The sequence below is a fragment of the Acinonyx jubatus genome, chromosome C2 (genome assembly GCF_027475565.1).
Source record: "Acinonyx jubatus isolate Ajub_Pintada_27869175 chromosome C2, VMU_Ajub_asm_v1.0, whole genome shotgun sequence".
Classification (NCBI taxonomy): Eukaryota; Metazoa; Chordata; class Mammalia; order Carnivora; family Felidae; genus Acinonyx; species Acinonyx jubatus.
Window position 1 is genome coordinate 130537830 of NC_069384.1, and position 16683 is coordinate 130554512.

General features: G+C 52.9%; 1 protein-coding gene across 1 annotated transcript in view; it reads right to left on the reverse strand.

Annotated features, from left to right (window-relative positions):
- SH3BP5 (SH3 domain binding protein 5) overlaps positions 1 to 16683 on the reverse strand; it is a 76419-nt gene that overhangs the window by 10264 nt on the left and 49472 nt on the right. Inside the window, exon 4 of the mRNA XM_027061872.2 lies at positions 6538 to 6702. Coding sequence (XP_026917673.2) covers positions 6538 to 6702 — 165 coding nt within the window. The remainder of the gene's footprint in view (positions 1 to 6537; positions 6703 to 16683) is intronic.

Genomic DNA, 16683 nt, shown 5'->3' on the forward strand with positions numbered 1-16683 from the left:
AAATTTTGAACACTTTATATTTACCAGTTATGTTTTTCTTTTTTAAAAATATACATACCTTAGCAAAAGGCTTCAATGCTTGAGATACTTTTAAACAAAAGAATTAAAACCACGTCAAAGCAGGGAAGTATGAGGAACTGAGCTAAGCGGGCAGGAGGGGACATGCTCCCTAAAATGACTTCTCAACCAAGCCCAAGGGGCTAAGAAACCCCTTTCCCTTGGCTTCAAACACCAAAGATTTCACAATTTTGAAACAAAGTGCACAAAAACTTGGCCACTTAGGGAAACTGCAGTAACTCTTCAGCCTCGTCTTAACTGGTAAGTGCTAAGGATTTACCGGTATAACCTTCATGAGAGCGCAAACCCCAAGTTTATCAGGCAGATGAAGACTCGTACTGGTGGAGAACTGTCCCGTTACAACAGGAGGCGACACAGGGTTCCCTTCAAGGAGCGGGCGAAAGCATTTTAAATAGACCGATTCACAAAAGCTGTGATTTGTGGCTACAGAACAAGAAGGGTCCCCACCAGAAGCAGGATCCACACCAGCTGCACACAGGCCCTCGTCTATCTCAGCCCCTAGTCTGCAAAAAGAAGCCAAGTCTGTCTGAAATTAAACACAGAAAGCTCCGAGGACTTGGAGCCAGTGAAGACTAAGGAAGAGACGTGTCACGGTCCCCCGCTTCACCCCTACCAGGGGTGAATACGCCGTGTCTGCCGTATCCCATCCCGATCTGCACTCCCACAGAAAAACAACCCCCAGCTCCTGGAGGAGACCCCCAACCCCCCGAACTCCTCCTTCCACCTCCAGGGAGAAAGACACCATGCATGTTGCCTTGGCTGCAGGGTAACCAAGGAGCACCCCCATCTGAAGCCCAGCATCAGGCACAAGAGGTCTGCAATGGCGGGGAAAGAGAGGGCAGGGCAGCACGGGAACAGGGGCTCCACTAGGAAGGCCGAAGCCACAGGAAACAGGGCGAGCCACGAAATAAAGCAACAACTAAGTCCCTCAGCACCCCAGGGCAGTCACGGGCCGGGCCAAGCAACCCAATGGGCAGGTGCAACTCAGAACTGGGGTGCACACCGCCATCACCCTGGGCCTCCCGGGGCCAACCCTGCCCTCCTCCGAGCCTGGGATCGATAGCTATTGGGTCCTGACTCTAACCTCTGCACAGAGCTGCCCCCATGTCTACGCCATGCTCTTGCGTTTTTGCCACCTTCCCACTCAATTCGGAGCCACACACGGTGCTCAAGCACCTGCCGTGCGCACGGGACACGCCACAGACCAAACCTCGGGCGGACAGCCCAGCAGGGATAGATCTACCCGGCAGCAGCGGCCTCCGTTCAAGGCAGCAGGGGGTCTGGGCTGTCAGGACGGCCACGGCAGCTCGGAGGGGGCACTCGAGAGAGAGGTCTTCAGGGTGGGCAGCTGGGGTCAAGGCTATGAAGGGAGGAAGCAGGGCTGGCTGAAACGGGGTCAGCACGGACAGCCCTCCCCTGCCTCGCACACGTCCCCCAAGCCCCATCTGCCACCCCCACTGGGATGTGCGTGAGGACTCAACAAAGGAAGACAGGCAGTGCTGGGCTTCCCACTTCCTCTCCTGGAGCTGGAAGGCTCCGGAAGGAAGGAACTGTTCAACAGGAACAGTCTTGGACTCCCTCGGGGTAGTTGAGAACTCTCTCCCCAGAGAGGACCCAGTCCTGGAGGTGACCCTCTGGCTGTGTCCACTTCTGGGTGTGTCCATCTCAGGGTCTGTCCCAAATGCTCAAGAACCGACCATCCACCGGGGCCCAACGGCAAGGCTTGGGGCCGGGTCGCCCCGAGTGGCTAGAACCAGCGCCGAAGGGTCCACTCCAGGATAGGCACGGGCAGGCAAGCGGGCAGGGGGCCCTGGGGAGAGCATGTGGGCCAGCAGCCGCCTGTGCTCAGGATCCGGGGAAAGACACAGGTCTCTGCCCCTCCTCCTAGGTCAGCAGGACAGAGAGAAGCGTGGGGTCCGGGAGTGCCCGACTGGCCCCCTCCTGAAAGCCCAGGGCAGGCAGGCAGCTGGGTCCCAATGGTCCGAGGGACCCTGCTCACAGCAGCACACAGCTGCTCAAACAGCCGCGGCCGTCCTGCCCGGATCCCGATGCGCACCGAGCTGGTGTGCCAGCTGCACTGGGCTCAGCCTCCCCCTGGCCCCACGCCTGCAGAACCACCTGCACCGGCCAGAAGACCTCTACCTGGCCTGGCTCCTCGTGGCCTCGCATTCCCCCTTTCTCAACTCCGCTTCAAGCCCCAAAGCGTTCCACCCTCGCTCCACCACCCCTGACATCCCAGAGCCAAGATCAGGGTCCTCCCAGGGAGGGCGGTTGCGGGTTCTCAGAACCTCAGTCAGCTCCTCACTGTTTTCTGATTCTGCTGCCTCCCTGGGCGAGGGGGCCCGCGGAGATGGCTTCTCACCACCGTGTGGGAGGCAGCCCAGGGCAGCTGGCCTCACTGGCTCCGCGTGTGCCACCCCAGGCCTTGGATCCCCGCTGCCAGGCAGTCTCCACGCACCCAGACCTGGGGCGAGACACTGGCCCTGTGCCCTTTCCTCCCCGGAGGCCACCTGCTGCCTGCTCACCCACAGTTAATGCCTCCCCATTTCCAAGTCACAGCCCCTTCCCCGATCTGCTCTCTTTCAATAGCTATCAATCGGAAAAGCCAATTCTGGGGCGCCTGGGTGGCTCAGTCGGTTGAGCATCCGACTTCGGCTCAGGTCATGATCTCACAGTTTGTGGGTTTGAGCCCCGCGTCAGGCACTGTGCTGACAGCTCGGAGCCTGGAGCCTGCTTTGGATTCCATGTCTCCCTCTTTCTCTGCCCCTGCCCCACTCACACTCTCTCTCAAAAATAAACATTAAAAAAAAATGTTTTTTGTTTTTGTTTTTGTTTTTTTAAAGAAAAGCCAATTCCTCTCCCCTCAGATGCTGGGCCTCCTCTCCCATTTGATGAAAAGCTATCCCCTTCCCAAAAAGGCTGTTTCAAGGCCGAAATGGCCGAGGCTGTAGGGGCCTCTGCTGCCCAAGGCCCCAAGTGGTGAGCAGCAGGGACCCTAGGCCGTGTGTCCTCTGGAAAGCCACTTACGTACAGGTATGGCCTGCTCAGCCACGCTGCCTCACCCACTGTGGCTTTTAAGGCCCTCCTTCACCCCAACAGCGAGTGGAGAACTGTCCCTTTGTCCCTGTCTGGCATTACATGTGGCCTAACAGAGAAACTGGGACTCCTGGCATTGCTTAGGGTCTCCTAGAATGCTGGCTTCAGCCATGGCTTCAGGGTGTGGCTGCCCCACATCACCATAAGAAGTCTAAAGGGAGAAAAGGGGACACACTGATGGGCTTGGGCAAGGAACAAGGGCTCTCACTCCAGCATTTCTCCAATTGCCTGGGGTGAGAGAATCACGCAGCCCAAACCACTGCCACTTTCTCAAGACGGCGGACCTTTCTGAGCTCTGGATCTCTGACTAGACCATTAAGTGGCACTTTCCTCGGAAAAAGAGGGTGAGATAAAGCTAGCTCCTTCTGAAGGAATGGGCTTCCTGGAGCATCCGGAAGTCAGACAAGGCAGGAAACAGTCTGCACTCGTCACTGTCTTCACCACCCAGCATGCAGCAGGTTGGGTGTGCCAGCCCCATGAGGTCTGGGGAGCAGGCAACACGAGCCCCACTTCGCGAAGTGCTAAATCCAGACAGAGACCCACAGCCAGACAGAAAGTGAGGGTCTGCATCCCACCCCCATCAAATTCCGCATGCCCCGTTCCAGGTTAGGGTTCTCAGCAACAAAGGGCCTTGGTTGGGGAAGGCTCTGCCACCAGAGCCTTGTCTCTTGCTGGTTTCAGTTTCGAACTTTGCTTTTCTCTCAGTGGTTCAAACCTGTGCAACCGTAAAGGAACCTGGGAAAACAGAATGGCAGCTCCAGGGGGGAAATCCCGGCCTGTGACCCGGAGCACCTGCTAATCTGCAGTAGTCATCCCCACCGCCTAGAAACCTCCAGTGGCCTCAGGGAGGGCACACATCAGATGACCCTTCCCAGGCCCTTAGGAGCACGTGTGACCTCACTGCCTTCTTAGACAGCCCAAGTTATGCACTGCCCAACCCCAAGAAGCATCATTCTCAAAGACAATGGCATAAACGGTGCTCCCAAGAGTTGTGCAACGTAGAGGTCCTGGGGACACCTCTCCTGGACCAGCCGCTCACCATCCATGCTAGGGCCCTAGGACTTACAAAATATATGCTTTTGTTGTTGTTGTTTTATTTTATTTTTATTTTTTTTTATGTTTTTTAACGTTTATTTATTTTTGAGACAGAGAGAGACAGAGCATGAACAGGGGAGGGGCAGAGAGAGAGGGAGACACAGAATCTGAAACAGGCTCCAGGCTCTGAGCTGTCAGCACAGAGCCTGACGCAGGGCTCGAACTCACGGACCGTGAGATCATGACCTGAGCTGAAGTCGGACGCTTAACCGACCGAGCCACCCAGGCACCCCTGTTGTTGTTGTTTTAAGCATACACATGATTTGTTCCTTTTTAAAGAACAGATTAAACAGCTTCTGAAATGATTTTATTAAGGCTGATTTTGAGCTCCAGCTGGGGGGGAGGGAGGGCAAAAAGGAAACGGCTCTTTCGCTAATTTCTTGGAAGAAGCTACCCCCCCTTTTGTTCTTAAGTGTTTATGTTTTTAGAGAGAGAGAGAGAAAGAACAAGATGGGGACGGGCAGGGAGAGGGGGACAGAGGATCCAAAGTGGACTCCACGCTGACAGCAGAAGCCCGACACGGGGCCAGAACTCACAAACCGGAAGATCATGACCTGAGCCGAAGTCAAATGCTTAACTGACTGAGCCACCACCACCCCCCGCCCCCCATCCCCCGCCTCCCTTCTTTTTGTTTTGGTCCTTTCCACATCTGTCAGCCTGTGGCTTGTAAACTTCCAAGATTTCCAACTTCTACTTGGGTTTTTGACAGGCTGACCCAGAAAAGCTAGCTTGGCCTGTGTCTGGCTCTCTGGGCATCATGTCCACGAGGGGGCAGGAGGCCCAAAGCCACACAAAGCCAGGCCCGTATCTCAGGCTTCAGAGGGAGGCGGTACAGTCGATGCTGATTTGACTGGAAGTCATTTATTTGCGTGTCAGGCTTTCTATTTAGGGAAGCACAAGGCCATCTTTAATTATCAGACCCCCTGGGACTTGAACTGTGGCAGGTGACATTGAAAAAGGAGAGGCTGTGGCACCAACTCCTGACTTTCCTAGCCCCACAGGTGGCAAGGCCAGGGGGAGTTGCGGCTACCCTCCCCCACTGCCTCCTCTCCATCACCCCTCCGTCTAAGGCCTTAGCTGCAGCCGCCAAAGCCACATGTCAGCTCACCCACCCACCCTGCGGCAAGCCAAGTCAGCCTGGGGGGGCGGGGGGTATCGAGAACACTAGGTGCGACTCCTAGAAAACCCAGTGGAGTTAGGGGAAGGTATCAAGTCCTGCTGAACCGAGCAGCTGTCTTGATTCTGAGCAGTGTGGTCAGAGCGCAGGTCATGTGAGCTGGTAAAGACCTGAACAATAATGGCTACAAAACCTAGGAGTCAAATTGGGGTCAAGATCATACACGGCCCACTTCCTGCTCCCGTGCTGCCGCCTCGAATCCCAGCCGAGCCCAAAGGCCAAGCCGGAGTGGCCACTGGATTCTGGTATCATCTACCATGGCCCCACCCTCCTGCCAACGTTATAGACACGTGCGGGCGTGCATATACACACACACACACACACACACACACACACACACACACAGTCCAGGCCCTATGTGGTTTTGGGCCGTTAATCAAGGTTTTCCACCTTGGATTCTATATTCAACCATTCTCCTGGAACTTAGTGGGAACAGACCCCGGAAAACAACTTGGTCCCTCTGGGGAGGCCAATCCACAGTCAAGACCTTCAGAGAGAGGATCCGAACCAGACAAACTCAAGTGACCAGGGAAGGAACAGCTGTACCCATTACTGAGAGACTCACTCCGAGTACGCCTTAGTACCAGGCCAGCAGAGACCCCAGGGAGAGACAGCCTGTGACTTTCATAGAGTGTTTTTAGGCATCAAGCCTCTGCTGGGAGAAGCAGGGCACGCAGAGCTCGTCAGAACCAGTCTGGGTCGCGGGGCGCCTGGGTGGCTCAGTCGGTTAAGGGTCCGACTTCAGCTCAGGTCACGATATCGCGGTCCGTGAGTTCGAGCCCCACATCGGGCTCTGGGCTGATGGCTCAGAGCCTGGAGCCTGCTTCCGATTCTGTGTCTCCCTCTCTCTGCCCCTCCCCCGTTCATGCTCTGTCTCTCTCTGTCTCAAAAATAAATAAACGTTAAAATAAATAAATAAATAAAAGAACCAGTCTGGATCGCATGGACGAGCAGTGTGAAGGATGCTCCCACCCCCCCACCCACAAAGGGGAGGCACTGACGCAGATGCCCCCCCCCCACCTGCAGACACAGACACATGCGCATGAACCACGCGCCCCCCCCCCCCCGGCACACATGGCTGTGACTCATACCCTCTGGGTGGCATGATTCAGCATCTCCTGCCAGGCTGAGTCGAACTGCCGCTTGTCATCCTCCAGCAGCCGCTGTTCAGCCAGGGAGATGGTTTCCTTGGCGGCTCGGAGCACCTCTGTGGCCCTCTGGAAGTCCTGCGTGGCTTTCTGAGCTTCTAGCTGGGCCTGTGCAAGAAAGAACCCTCATGAGGCCTCAGGAAACAGCAGGGGCTCCCTCTGGCCCATCACACCCTCCAAAAGATGAGCTTCCTGAGGGTCTGGGGCTGCCCTGTCCATCTCTGCCTTCCCACGTGGGGACAAGCCGGGCACCTGCAGGGCCTCGCAAATGCTGGATAAGGGGACAGGCAGCAGGTAGAGGAGCAAACGATTTCCAGAGTCCAGGACCCAAGAGGTCAGATACGGATGCCGGCTCAGTCAGCTGGAGATGGCAAACCAGCTCCTCACGAGCCAGGTGAGGCCGGCTGTGGCCTTTCATAGAGCAGCTCTCATTTGCTAAGGATGCCACGGCGGACACAGCAGTTCCCAGCACCATCCCTGCCCAGATCCGTGGCTCCCTGCCCACAGGTCAGAGCCAGAGGGGCCCAGGGGATTGCAGTCCAACGGCCTCCTTCATTCTACAGGTGGTAACTGTGGCTCTGAGAGACCCGGCCAGGCCACCCGACGCGGGCGAGCAGCAGAGCTGTGACCCCAGTTACTCAAAGTCCCACTAAGTGCTGTCACTCTGCCAGACAGGCTCTCGCCCAATTCGCACTCACCAACAGCGACAGGCGGAGGGAGGGACGGACACAAATCGTAGCGGGCTGTGTGTTAGAGCACCGCCAGCCACACGCGCCTGTTGAGCACCTCAAAGGTCCTTAATCCACGCTGAGTGCAAAGCACCCCAGACTTTATTTTAAAGGTATTTTTCTGTACTAGTTTTTTTAAGTTTATTTGAGAGAGAGAGAGAGAAAGAGAGAGAGCGAGCGAGCAGGGGAGGGGCAGAAAGAGAGGGAGAGAGGACCCCAAGCAGGTTCTGCACTGTCAGCACAGAGCCTGACACAAGGGCTTGAACCCACGAACCGTGAGATCATGACCTGAGCTGAGACCAACCAAGAGTCAGACGCTTAACCAACTGAGCCACCCAGGCGCCCCTAAAGCACCCCAAATTTTAAAGACTTAGTACAAAAAAAGAATTGTTAACCATCTCCGTATTCAGAATGACTACATGATGAAATGATGGTATTTCGGATATCGTTGGTTGAATAGACTATCTTAATTTCACCTGTGTCTTTCGACTTTTTTTTTTTTTTTAATGAAACTACCGGATAATTTAAAATTACATTGTTGGCTCACTTTCTATTTCTTTTGGACAGTAAACACTTCTCCCCCAAGAGTGGCCCATGAGATTGCATCAGGAACCAGCAACAAAACCCTCCGGCCACCACTCTGAATTTCCCAGCAGAGCACAAGCACACGCTGGCCCGCTGCAGCCGCCTACCCACCACCCTTGGTTAACCAGATCAGTTCCACAAACCCCGGGGACATCCACGGGGTAGCCCCTGGGGCTCAGGAGCAAGAGGAACAACCATCCCCATCCATCCCCAGGGTGAGTCTCACATGACTTAGAGGAAGTCTTTGGGAACCACAGGGCACAGACAGTTAAGGGGAACAAAAGAGACCTGGAACACAGCAGCCCCTGAGGCAAGGAACAGCTCTGTGACCCTGTGGGTGCGGCTCTCCACCCTTCAGCAAACGGTGGACTCGTGCTGTTCACCACACCCAGCCTGACCTTCCAGGATGACAATCTGGTCGGGGAACAGAAACTGGCACGGAGCGGACATCCAGAAACCGTCCTCAAGAGCTGCGCACGAAGACTGCTACTGGAGGGAGATACAGACAGTACCAGGGTGTGAAGAGGAAACTGGTTCCAGGAGAGGGAATCCGGGGCTCCTTCCGAAAAGAGAAGGAGCAGGAACGGAGGACTGGAGGACTGGAGGACAAGATGACCTGAAAAATTCAGCCTTGGTGGGGGGGCCAGGAGGAAGGGGCCTCATGAGACACGGTATCTGCAGGAGACCTTGACAAAGAGGAGGATCAAAATTTCAAAATGGAAGGGCACACGTATCTCGAGGAGCCCTGGGTGATGTATGGAATTGCTGAATCACTATATCATACTCCTGAAACTAATATAGCCCTGTATGTTAACTCCGCTAGAATTAAAATTAAAATACGTACATTGCTATCAAAAACCACACAGGAGCACCTGGGTGGCTCAGTCGGTTGAGCGTCTGACTCTTGATTTCACTCAGATCATGATCTCCGGGGTCGGTGGGGTAGAGCCCCGTGTTGGGCTACTTGGGCTTCTCTCTCTCTGTCTCTCTCTGCCCCTCCCCTCCACCACTCACATGCGCTCTCTCAAAATACAGAAGTAAACTTAAAAAAAAAAAAGAAAAAGTTTCAAAAAACATGAAGAGCATGGGACTGAGCGAACGCCCGGCTAATGCTTCAACCAGTAGCCCAGGGGCCTGCCTGCTGTGACCACTGCGTGGCCCCAGGCCACATGCCCACACAGGCGTGCCTCAGCCACACATGGGGACAAGGGGCCTGCGTCCTACAGAACTGACCAACTGAGCACGCGTGGATGCTCTCGGCACATGACACGTCACTCCAGACCCCAGGCCTCTAGGCCAGTCCATGGAAGTCCCATGAGAGGACAGCCCCAGTGGCTTTCCCACCCCCTTCTGCCTAGGTGCACTGAGGGACAAGCGGGGAGGCACTGGGACCTGGCACTTCAAAGCTACCCCCAACCTGCCCCACAGACCACCTATGGGCTTTGAACCACACCAAGAGACCATCAATCCCACAGGATTCTAACAGTTCCCTAGGTGGGATTTGTACTTGTGTTTGTTTTTTTCAAGGAAATGTTAGTATTTCTCTTTTAATTTTTTTTTAAATGTTTATTTATTTTTGAGACAGAGAGAGACAGAGCATGAACGGGGGAGGGTCAGAGAGAGTGGGAGTCACAGAATCCGAAACAGGCTCCAGGCTCTGAGCTGTCAGCACAGAGCCCGACGCGGGGCTCGAACTCACAGACCGTGAGATCATAACCTGAGCCGAAGTCGGACGCTTAACCGACTGAGCCACCCAGGTGCCCCGGAAATGTTACTATTTCAATTCAGCACCATTTAAGGGTAAACTCTCTTCCCCGCCCCCCCCCCCCCGCCCCGTCTCCCCATTTGAATTATGAAGCTTTTCTTTCTTCCAGAAAACAAAAGAGCGAGCTGAAATGTGGCTGCTGTATCAAAGACCCGCACCCTTTACGCCTACTATCTTGCATCTGATGAGTTCGAAATAAGGGAACCGGATCTCTACAAGGAAGGAAAAAAGGAGGCCCGTCTGAAGGGGCCTTTAGAAGAACATGCTTTCTGTCAAGTCTGTGAGTTTCTGAATTTTCCTCAAGGCTCTTTCTCCCACGTGGTGGTATCAGAAATGTGCTGGCCTTGTCATATCAAAGATCTAGTCGGAGGCTTCAGTCAACACTTGACCCACGGAAACCAAATGGCATCTCTCCATCCCTTCCCTACCTACTCATTTATTCAAGTAAATGGTGGGCGGCTCTTCAGGACCACAGTCTGTTCTCTCCATCTTCCCTGGTGAGAGAGCCTTTGTATCTTAGGGCGAGGCAATGTGCCAGCTAAAGACCTTACTTCCCAGCCGTCAAGTTAGCTAAGACTCCTGTTACTAACTTCTAGCTAATGAGATATAAATGGACACTCTTGGAGCCTTCCAAGAGGGCTTCTTTGTCTTTCCATTTGTGTTATCAACACAATGGCTGGTGCTTCAACAGCCATTTTGGATCATGAGGCAACTCTCCTAAGGATACAAGAAAAGTAAGTTAGGTCCCTGCCCTGGATTGCCTACCTCCTAACTTTTTAAATGACAGAAAAAAAAAATAATAAAGGCTCATGTTTAAGCCAGTTTTGTGCTACATTTGGTTAAATCTAAACCCAAGTGATCACATGTTCCCTTCTATACAGCTGGGCTATTCTGTAAACATGATAATAGGGACTACAGCAACTAGCATAGACTGGCCAAATCTCCCTCAACAGCTTTCTGGCTGCTCACAGCCCATTTTACTACTAATAAGCCCAAGGAACCAAACTTTTGGGGATTCCTAAAGAATCCCAAAGTTCATAGCTTCTTTGTAAGGCATTTCATAAAACATTTTCTAAAACCACATTCACAGGCAGGTGCACACGCAAGGCGGGGAACATTCTATCGTACCTTTGCTAGTAGGATATACTCCATTCAACACTGCTGAGATACGTCTTGGAACCTGATTTCTGGAGACAGGGGGCCCACACCAAATAAGGGGTTCCAAGTCAGTCAGGAAAACAGACACGTTCAGTACAAACTCCAATCCAAGACAGATCATGACCTTAACAGAGGTGGAAAGCGCTATGGGAACACAGGGAAGACAGAATGATTTATCAAAGGTTTCCTAAGGAAGATTCATCCAGGAGAGGGTGAGACACCAGGCCAGGTCATGGAAATACAGGAGGCACCCATGAGTTTACACACATATCTACCTGGGGAGGGCTTACCTCCGAGACAGCTCGTCACAAGGGGGACACGTGACCACCAAAATCAGAAACTGACTGAGCAATCCCACCAAGAGCTGACTATCTGGTTCTCACCAATGTATGAAAGAGGACACCCAGAAATCTTTGGCACGACCAACACCAACAAGTTTTATCTTCAAACTCTAAAAAAGAAAAAAAAGGCCCTTTCAAACTCTAGTTACGAATATATTACTCCCCGGTGTACACAAATCAGACAGTGGGTCTCATTGCAGAGAAACCCAGTTAGCAAACTGGCTGAGGCTCTACCTAGAAGAGCACCGACGAGGAAAATGTTGGGGGAGCTGGGTTTTCACTGTCAGACGCAACATAGGAAAATCTGAAATATCTTCATGACTCAGGGATACTAATGACTTTCATGGAAACGGCTCGCTGGAAAGAATTTTAAAAGTCTGCTTACGAATGAATTTGACAGTGACCTTCATTAGACTCTGGCCTGGGACCAGCTGTGACTATGAAGCACTCACACGTATGGTCCCCTGTGTCACCAACAAGGCGGGGCGGGGGGGGGGGGGGCATGAGGGAAGAGGTCCGCCGTGGTTGAGGCTGTAGGGAGAAGAGAGAGGCTGCACTGGACTTCCACCCCGGCCCATATTTGGTCTCAGGAAGGAACAAGGGTATCTGGACATTTACGTGGTTGCAACAAAGGTTCAGAGTAGGAGGAAGTTTACAGACCACCCGGTTCAAGACCTTCATTTTCACTTTTCAAAAGACAGCCCAGAAATGCAAGGCAACTTGCCGAATGTCACACAGCTCTTGAGGCCTGGCCAGAGCCAGGAAACCAGAGCCTCTGACCCCTAAACGGGGCTGTTTCTCTTCCGCCAGGCAGTATCTGCCAAGGTGTAGACCTCTGGCAAGGACACAATCATTGGAGAGTTGGACAGCCTACCTGTAACTAATACACAGCAAGAAGAGCTGCTCAGGGGGCCAAAGATGAGACGGGAATTCAAGCTGTCGTGTGGGACTGCTGCCTCTCACTATGGCTCATGCAGGTGTCACTAACACACCAGCCAGTCAGCTAAGGAAACCGGAAAGATGAAGGAGTCTTGTCACATGGCTTCCCAAAGCCATACTCCAGCTGGGGATGGCCTTAAGTCACAGAGGAAGCCCCCATGATGAGACCAGTCTTGTACCCGACCACTAGCAAACCCCTAAGGGTGGACATAGATGGTTATAAGACAATAATCATAGCAGTTACTGTTTGGGCATTTCTCCTGAGTCCGATAACGTATGAAAGGTGTTCTGAGTACAGTGCCTCATTTCCATCTCAAAATTATGCGATGAGGGTGGTCCAATGATCATCCCTATTTTATAAAGGAGACCAAGGCGCAGAAAGGTTGAATAAATTGCTCCACATCACCAAGGGTGAGGTCAAGGTTCAAACCCTGAGCCTCCATTCTAGATTTCTATTAAATACCACCTGCTGGGGCTACAAACTCTTCACAAAGAGGTCAAGCTAAGTTGGGTCTTATGCCTTCACTCTAATCAAGGCCACACTAGCCACTGCTACACAGATCAAAGAAGGTAGGGGGGTTACCAGGAGAAACCAGGCCAACCACCAAGGGGAGCACGCTGTTCCCCACCCCCCCCCCCCCCAAGAGCGGGCAGGGAACAGGCTGCTTCATCAGAGCAGAGCGTTCACAGTGTGGAGCCAGCATGCCGACCATGGGGTCTGGGAGCTGATCCTGAATGCTGGGTTTAACTTCTCCTGCCGCCCAATACCGTTTCCCTATCTGCTGTTGGGAACAACTTGGGTCCCACTCACAGGGAAGCTGGGGTGGGGGCGGGGATGGAAGAGACACAGGGAAGTGTGGGCCCCCCTGGAAGGGCAAGTTACAGAGCAACGAGGTTTCCAGAAGCCGCTGGATACTTGGGCATGAAATGGAAGTGGGGGGCACGCCCACTTCATCTAAACAGGGTCGGAAAGACATCAGCCTGTGGGGGGGAAGCAGAGGCTGCCCAAGAATGAGGTCAGCACTGACCCTTCAGCTGACATGAGCCGCAGGTCACTGGGGAAAGAGAGGCCTGGCCTATTCCTGCCGGGTCGGTGCTCTGACTGGGCTGGCCCTGAGCCCCACAGGCGCCAGGGTATGGTCGCTGCACTGAGCAACCACCAGGAGGACACCCTCTGTCCCGGCCTTTTGTCTTTTTTTTTTTTTTTACACTTGATACAATTTTGCCCTTGCCCTTTAGAGTGAATGTTGTATGTGCCGCTGAAAAGAACCCATCTTCCAGCTAGAAGCTCGTGAAGAAAAGTCCCGGATTCCTCTCCAGGCCACCTGAGGAAATCAAAACGTTTGAAAGCAGGATCAAAAACCGGGCTGGCCTCAGGGAGGGAGGCATGTCTGGGATGAACATCAAAGGGGACAACAGACAGCGACAACAGCGGCATCCGTTCTCAGTTCGATTCAACCTCTAGAGTTTTGCGTCTATTCCGAGCAATCCCACTCATCAGCAGCTGACAGTCTGAGTCTTTCCATTCGGAAATTTTCCTCTCCTTCTTCTCCCTTTTCAAACTTCTGGGGGTGGGGGGGTGGCATCTGGGTGGCTCAGTCCATGAAGCATCTGACTCTTGATTTCAGCTCAGGTCACGGTTCGTGGGTTCGATCTCTGTGTCAGCACAGAGCCTGTTGGGATTCTCGCTCTCCTTCTCTCTCTGCCCCTCCCCTGCTTCTTTGCTCGAGCGCATGCTCTCTCTCAAAATAAACAAACTTAAAAAAAAGTCAAAAGCAAACAAACAAAAAACCAAAAAACAACTTCTGCCTGAGCAAAAACTACTGTCTGGCCAGAGGTGGGTGCCAGCCATTTTGACGAGGCCATTTGGCCCCTGAGGATGTTTTGGATACAAACATTTTAATCAGAGTTATCCCAGAGTAGACACATTTTCATTTGAAAGCATTTTCTAGAAAAAAATGCCATTAAGCCCATTTAGGTCCTTGATCATTTTTCAAAGCCAGTGTTCCTAATTTTTTTCATTTTTCTTTAGTCGAAGTTATTTTAATTAGGATCAGTTCTTTCCTATTTCAAATCCATAGGTTCGATCCACTGAATAGTTTCATCCATATCAACCTTTACTAAATGCAGCTTGTGCCATGGAGCTTTTCATCAGTTCTACCCAGTTCAGTTTTCCTGGATCGATTTTGTACACATCTAAGAATCAGTTGAGCATACGGGACAACAATTCTCACTCAGTCCCAACTGTTATCACGTACAGGTTGAGCCATTATCAGTTAACAGTAAATTGCCTAATACAGGATATAGAGATTCTAAGTTAAGTGAAAGGTCCATGGTGTGTATATCTGAAACCCATGAGGAAGCTGTGCGCAGTTCGGGGAGAGATATAATGGAGGGCCTGAAGCCATTTCAGGGGACAGGCCCCAAAGCTCTTTAACAGATCCCAGGTCAGAGGAGCCTCAGGGGATCAGAAAAATCAAGGTCAAATAGTTTTGCTCTGTCCTGGAGACGAGCTGTTTAATAATAAAAATTAAAAAGCTATTACCTGCTTCAAAATAGTACAGGTAGGGGCGCCTGGGTGGCTCAGTCAGTTAAGCGGCCGACCTCAGCTCAGGTCATGATCTCACAGTCCGTGAGTTCGAGCCCCGTGTCGGGCTCTGTGCTGACAGCTCAGAGCCTGGAGCCTGTTTCTGATTCTGTGTCTCCTCTCTCTCTGACCCTCCCCCATCCATGCTCTGTCTTTCTCAAAAATAAATAAACATTAAAAAAAAATAATAATAATAATAATAAAACAGCATCTGCATTCCTGCTTTAGATTATAAATAATCATACGTTTAAAAACCATAATATGGGGCACCTGGCTGGCTCAGTCAGTTAAGCCTCTGACTTCAGCTCAGGTCATGATCTTGCAATTCATGAGTTCCAGCCCTACGTCGGGCTCTGTGCAGACAATTCAGTCTGGAGTCTGCTTCAGATTCTGTCTCCCTCTCTCTCTGCCCTCCCCTGCTCTCACTCTGTCTCTCTCTCTAAGAAACATGAAAAAAAAAAATTAAAAACCCATAATGAACCTGGAGGCTACGACGTGACTAGACCTTGGGTATGGGAAGGCCCAGCCAACCCAATAGTGTGCGGTGACTTAGTTTCCGGCCGGATGATCCCCTACTCCCCGTGGTCACGCAGGGCCTCGCGCTGACCAGGGGTGGGTCGAACTCAAGGGTTTCAGTTGGGGGCTTTGGGGAGGTTCCTCCAGGATTGAGCCCACCTTGTCTCCTCTTCTGTGCTGGGCATCAGCCCGCAACTCACCTCTGGACGCAAGCATACGCATCCCAATCAGACCAAAGGGCTTCCGGATCCACTCGTGTGCCCCTTGTCCTTCTGCTTTAGGGTGACACCATTGTCGTCCTACCGAATCTCCCAGTTCAGCCAAAAGCTCCCGGCAGGAGGAAGGCAGATGCCTTGTACTTCCCCAGGCCACCAGGGGCTACTTAGTCCAATTCTGCATGTCAGAGCTGGTCGGCCAGCGGGAGGTCTCTGACCCCTTCACATACTCCTACCCCATTCAACTACCAGCGGATTACGAAACCTGCTAACCATGAGCGGCACCTCCCTGCAGGACCCCAAACCAAATCCTTTCTGTGGGTGCAGGGACACGACAGGTGCCTAGCCGTCCCCACCCTAGCTACCAAGGCAACATCCGTGTTCCTCTACGGGCTTCCTCTTGCTCTCGCACACATGCTGGCTGGGCTGGAGCAGTGTCCGCTGGCTACAGAATTACAAAGCGGCAAGGTCTGGGGCCAGGCTTGAGGCAGAGGCCGGCAGCAAGGCTCAAAGTCAAGGCCCACGTGACCCAACACGGTCCCAGGAGCCACCACCACACCTTGATCCCTGGTCCACAAACCACCGAGTCTTCGGGCTCAAGGCAATGGAAACGGTGTAAACCAATCCTTTTACTTTATGGAAGAAAATTCAAGAGCCTAACAAGTTAAAATGGCCTGCTCGAGGGCGTAAGTCACATACCCCATCTCTTAAATTCTTCAAACGCGGAGGGTTTCCCCAAATTCAGCATGGCTGCACCTTCCTCTCTGCAAGTCCACTCAAATGTATTTCCCTCCCCGCCTCGGCCCCCCACACTGTCATTCCCAGGACCCAGGAAGCATCGGCATCACCCCGTCCCAAGGCCAGATACACACACACACACACACACACACCAATCAGGGAAGCCACGTCCTCCTTCCCAGGGAAACACGACGCAGACCCGCGCCACAAAAGGCCACGACACGTGGCCTGATCACCGCCCTGGATTCTGAGGGAGTGAAGAATGCTGTCTGTGCTGCAGCGCGGGGGCTGGGGGCGAACCAGAACCCTGCACGTGGAGAGAAACCTCGTACTCTGTAACTACATGACAGTCTTTCTCCCGCCAGTCAGCTGCTGCCGTGTAGCCTGTGAGGATGGAGAGGCCGAGAGGTGGGCGTAGGAAGAACTGGGGTGTCAGAACTGGGGACAGCATCTCCCTCCCTTCGGCCACAGCCGGGGAGCCAAGGGCTAGAAGCCATGAGGTGCCCCTGGGGCAAAG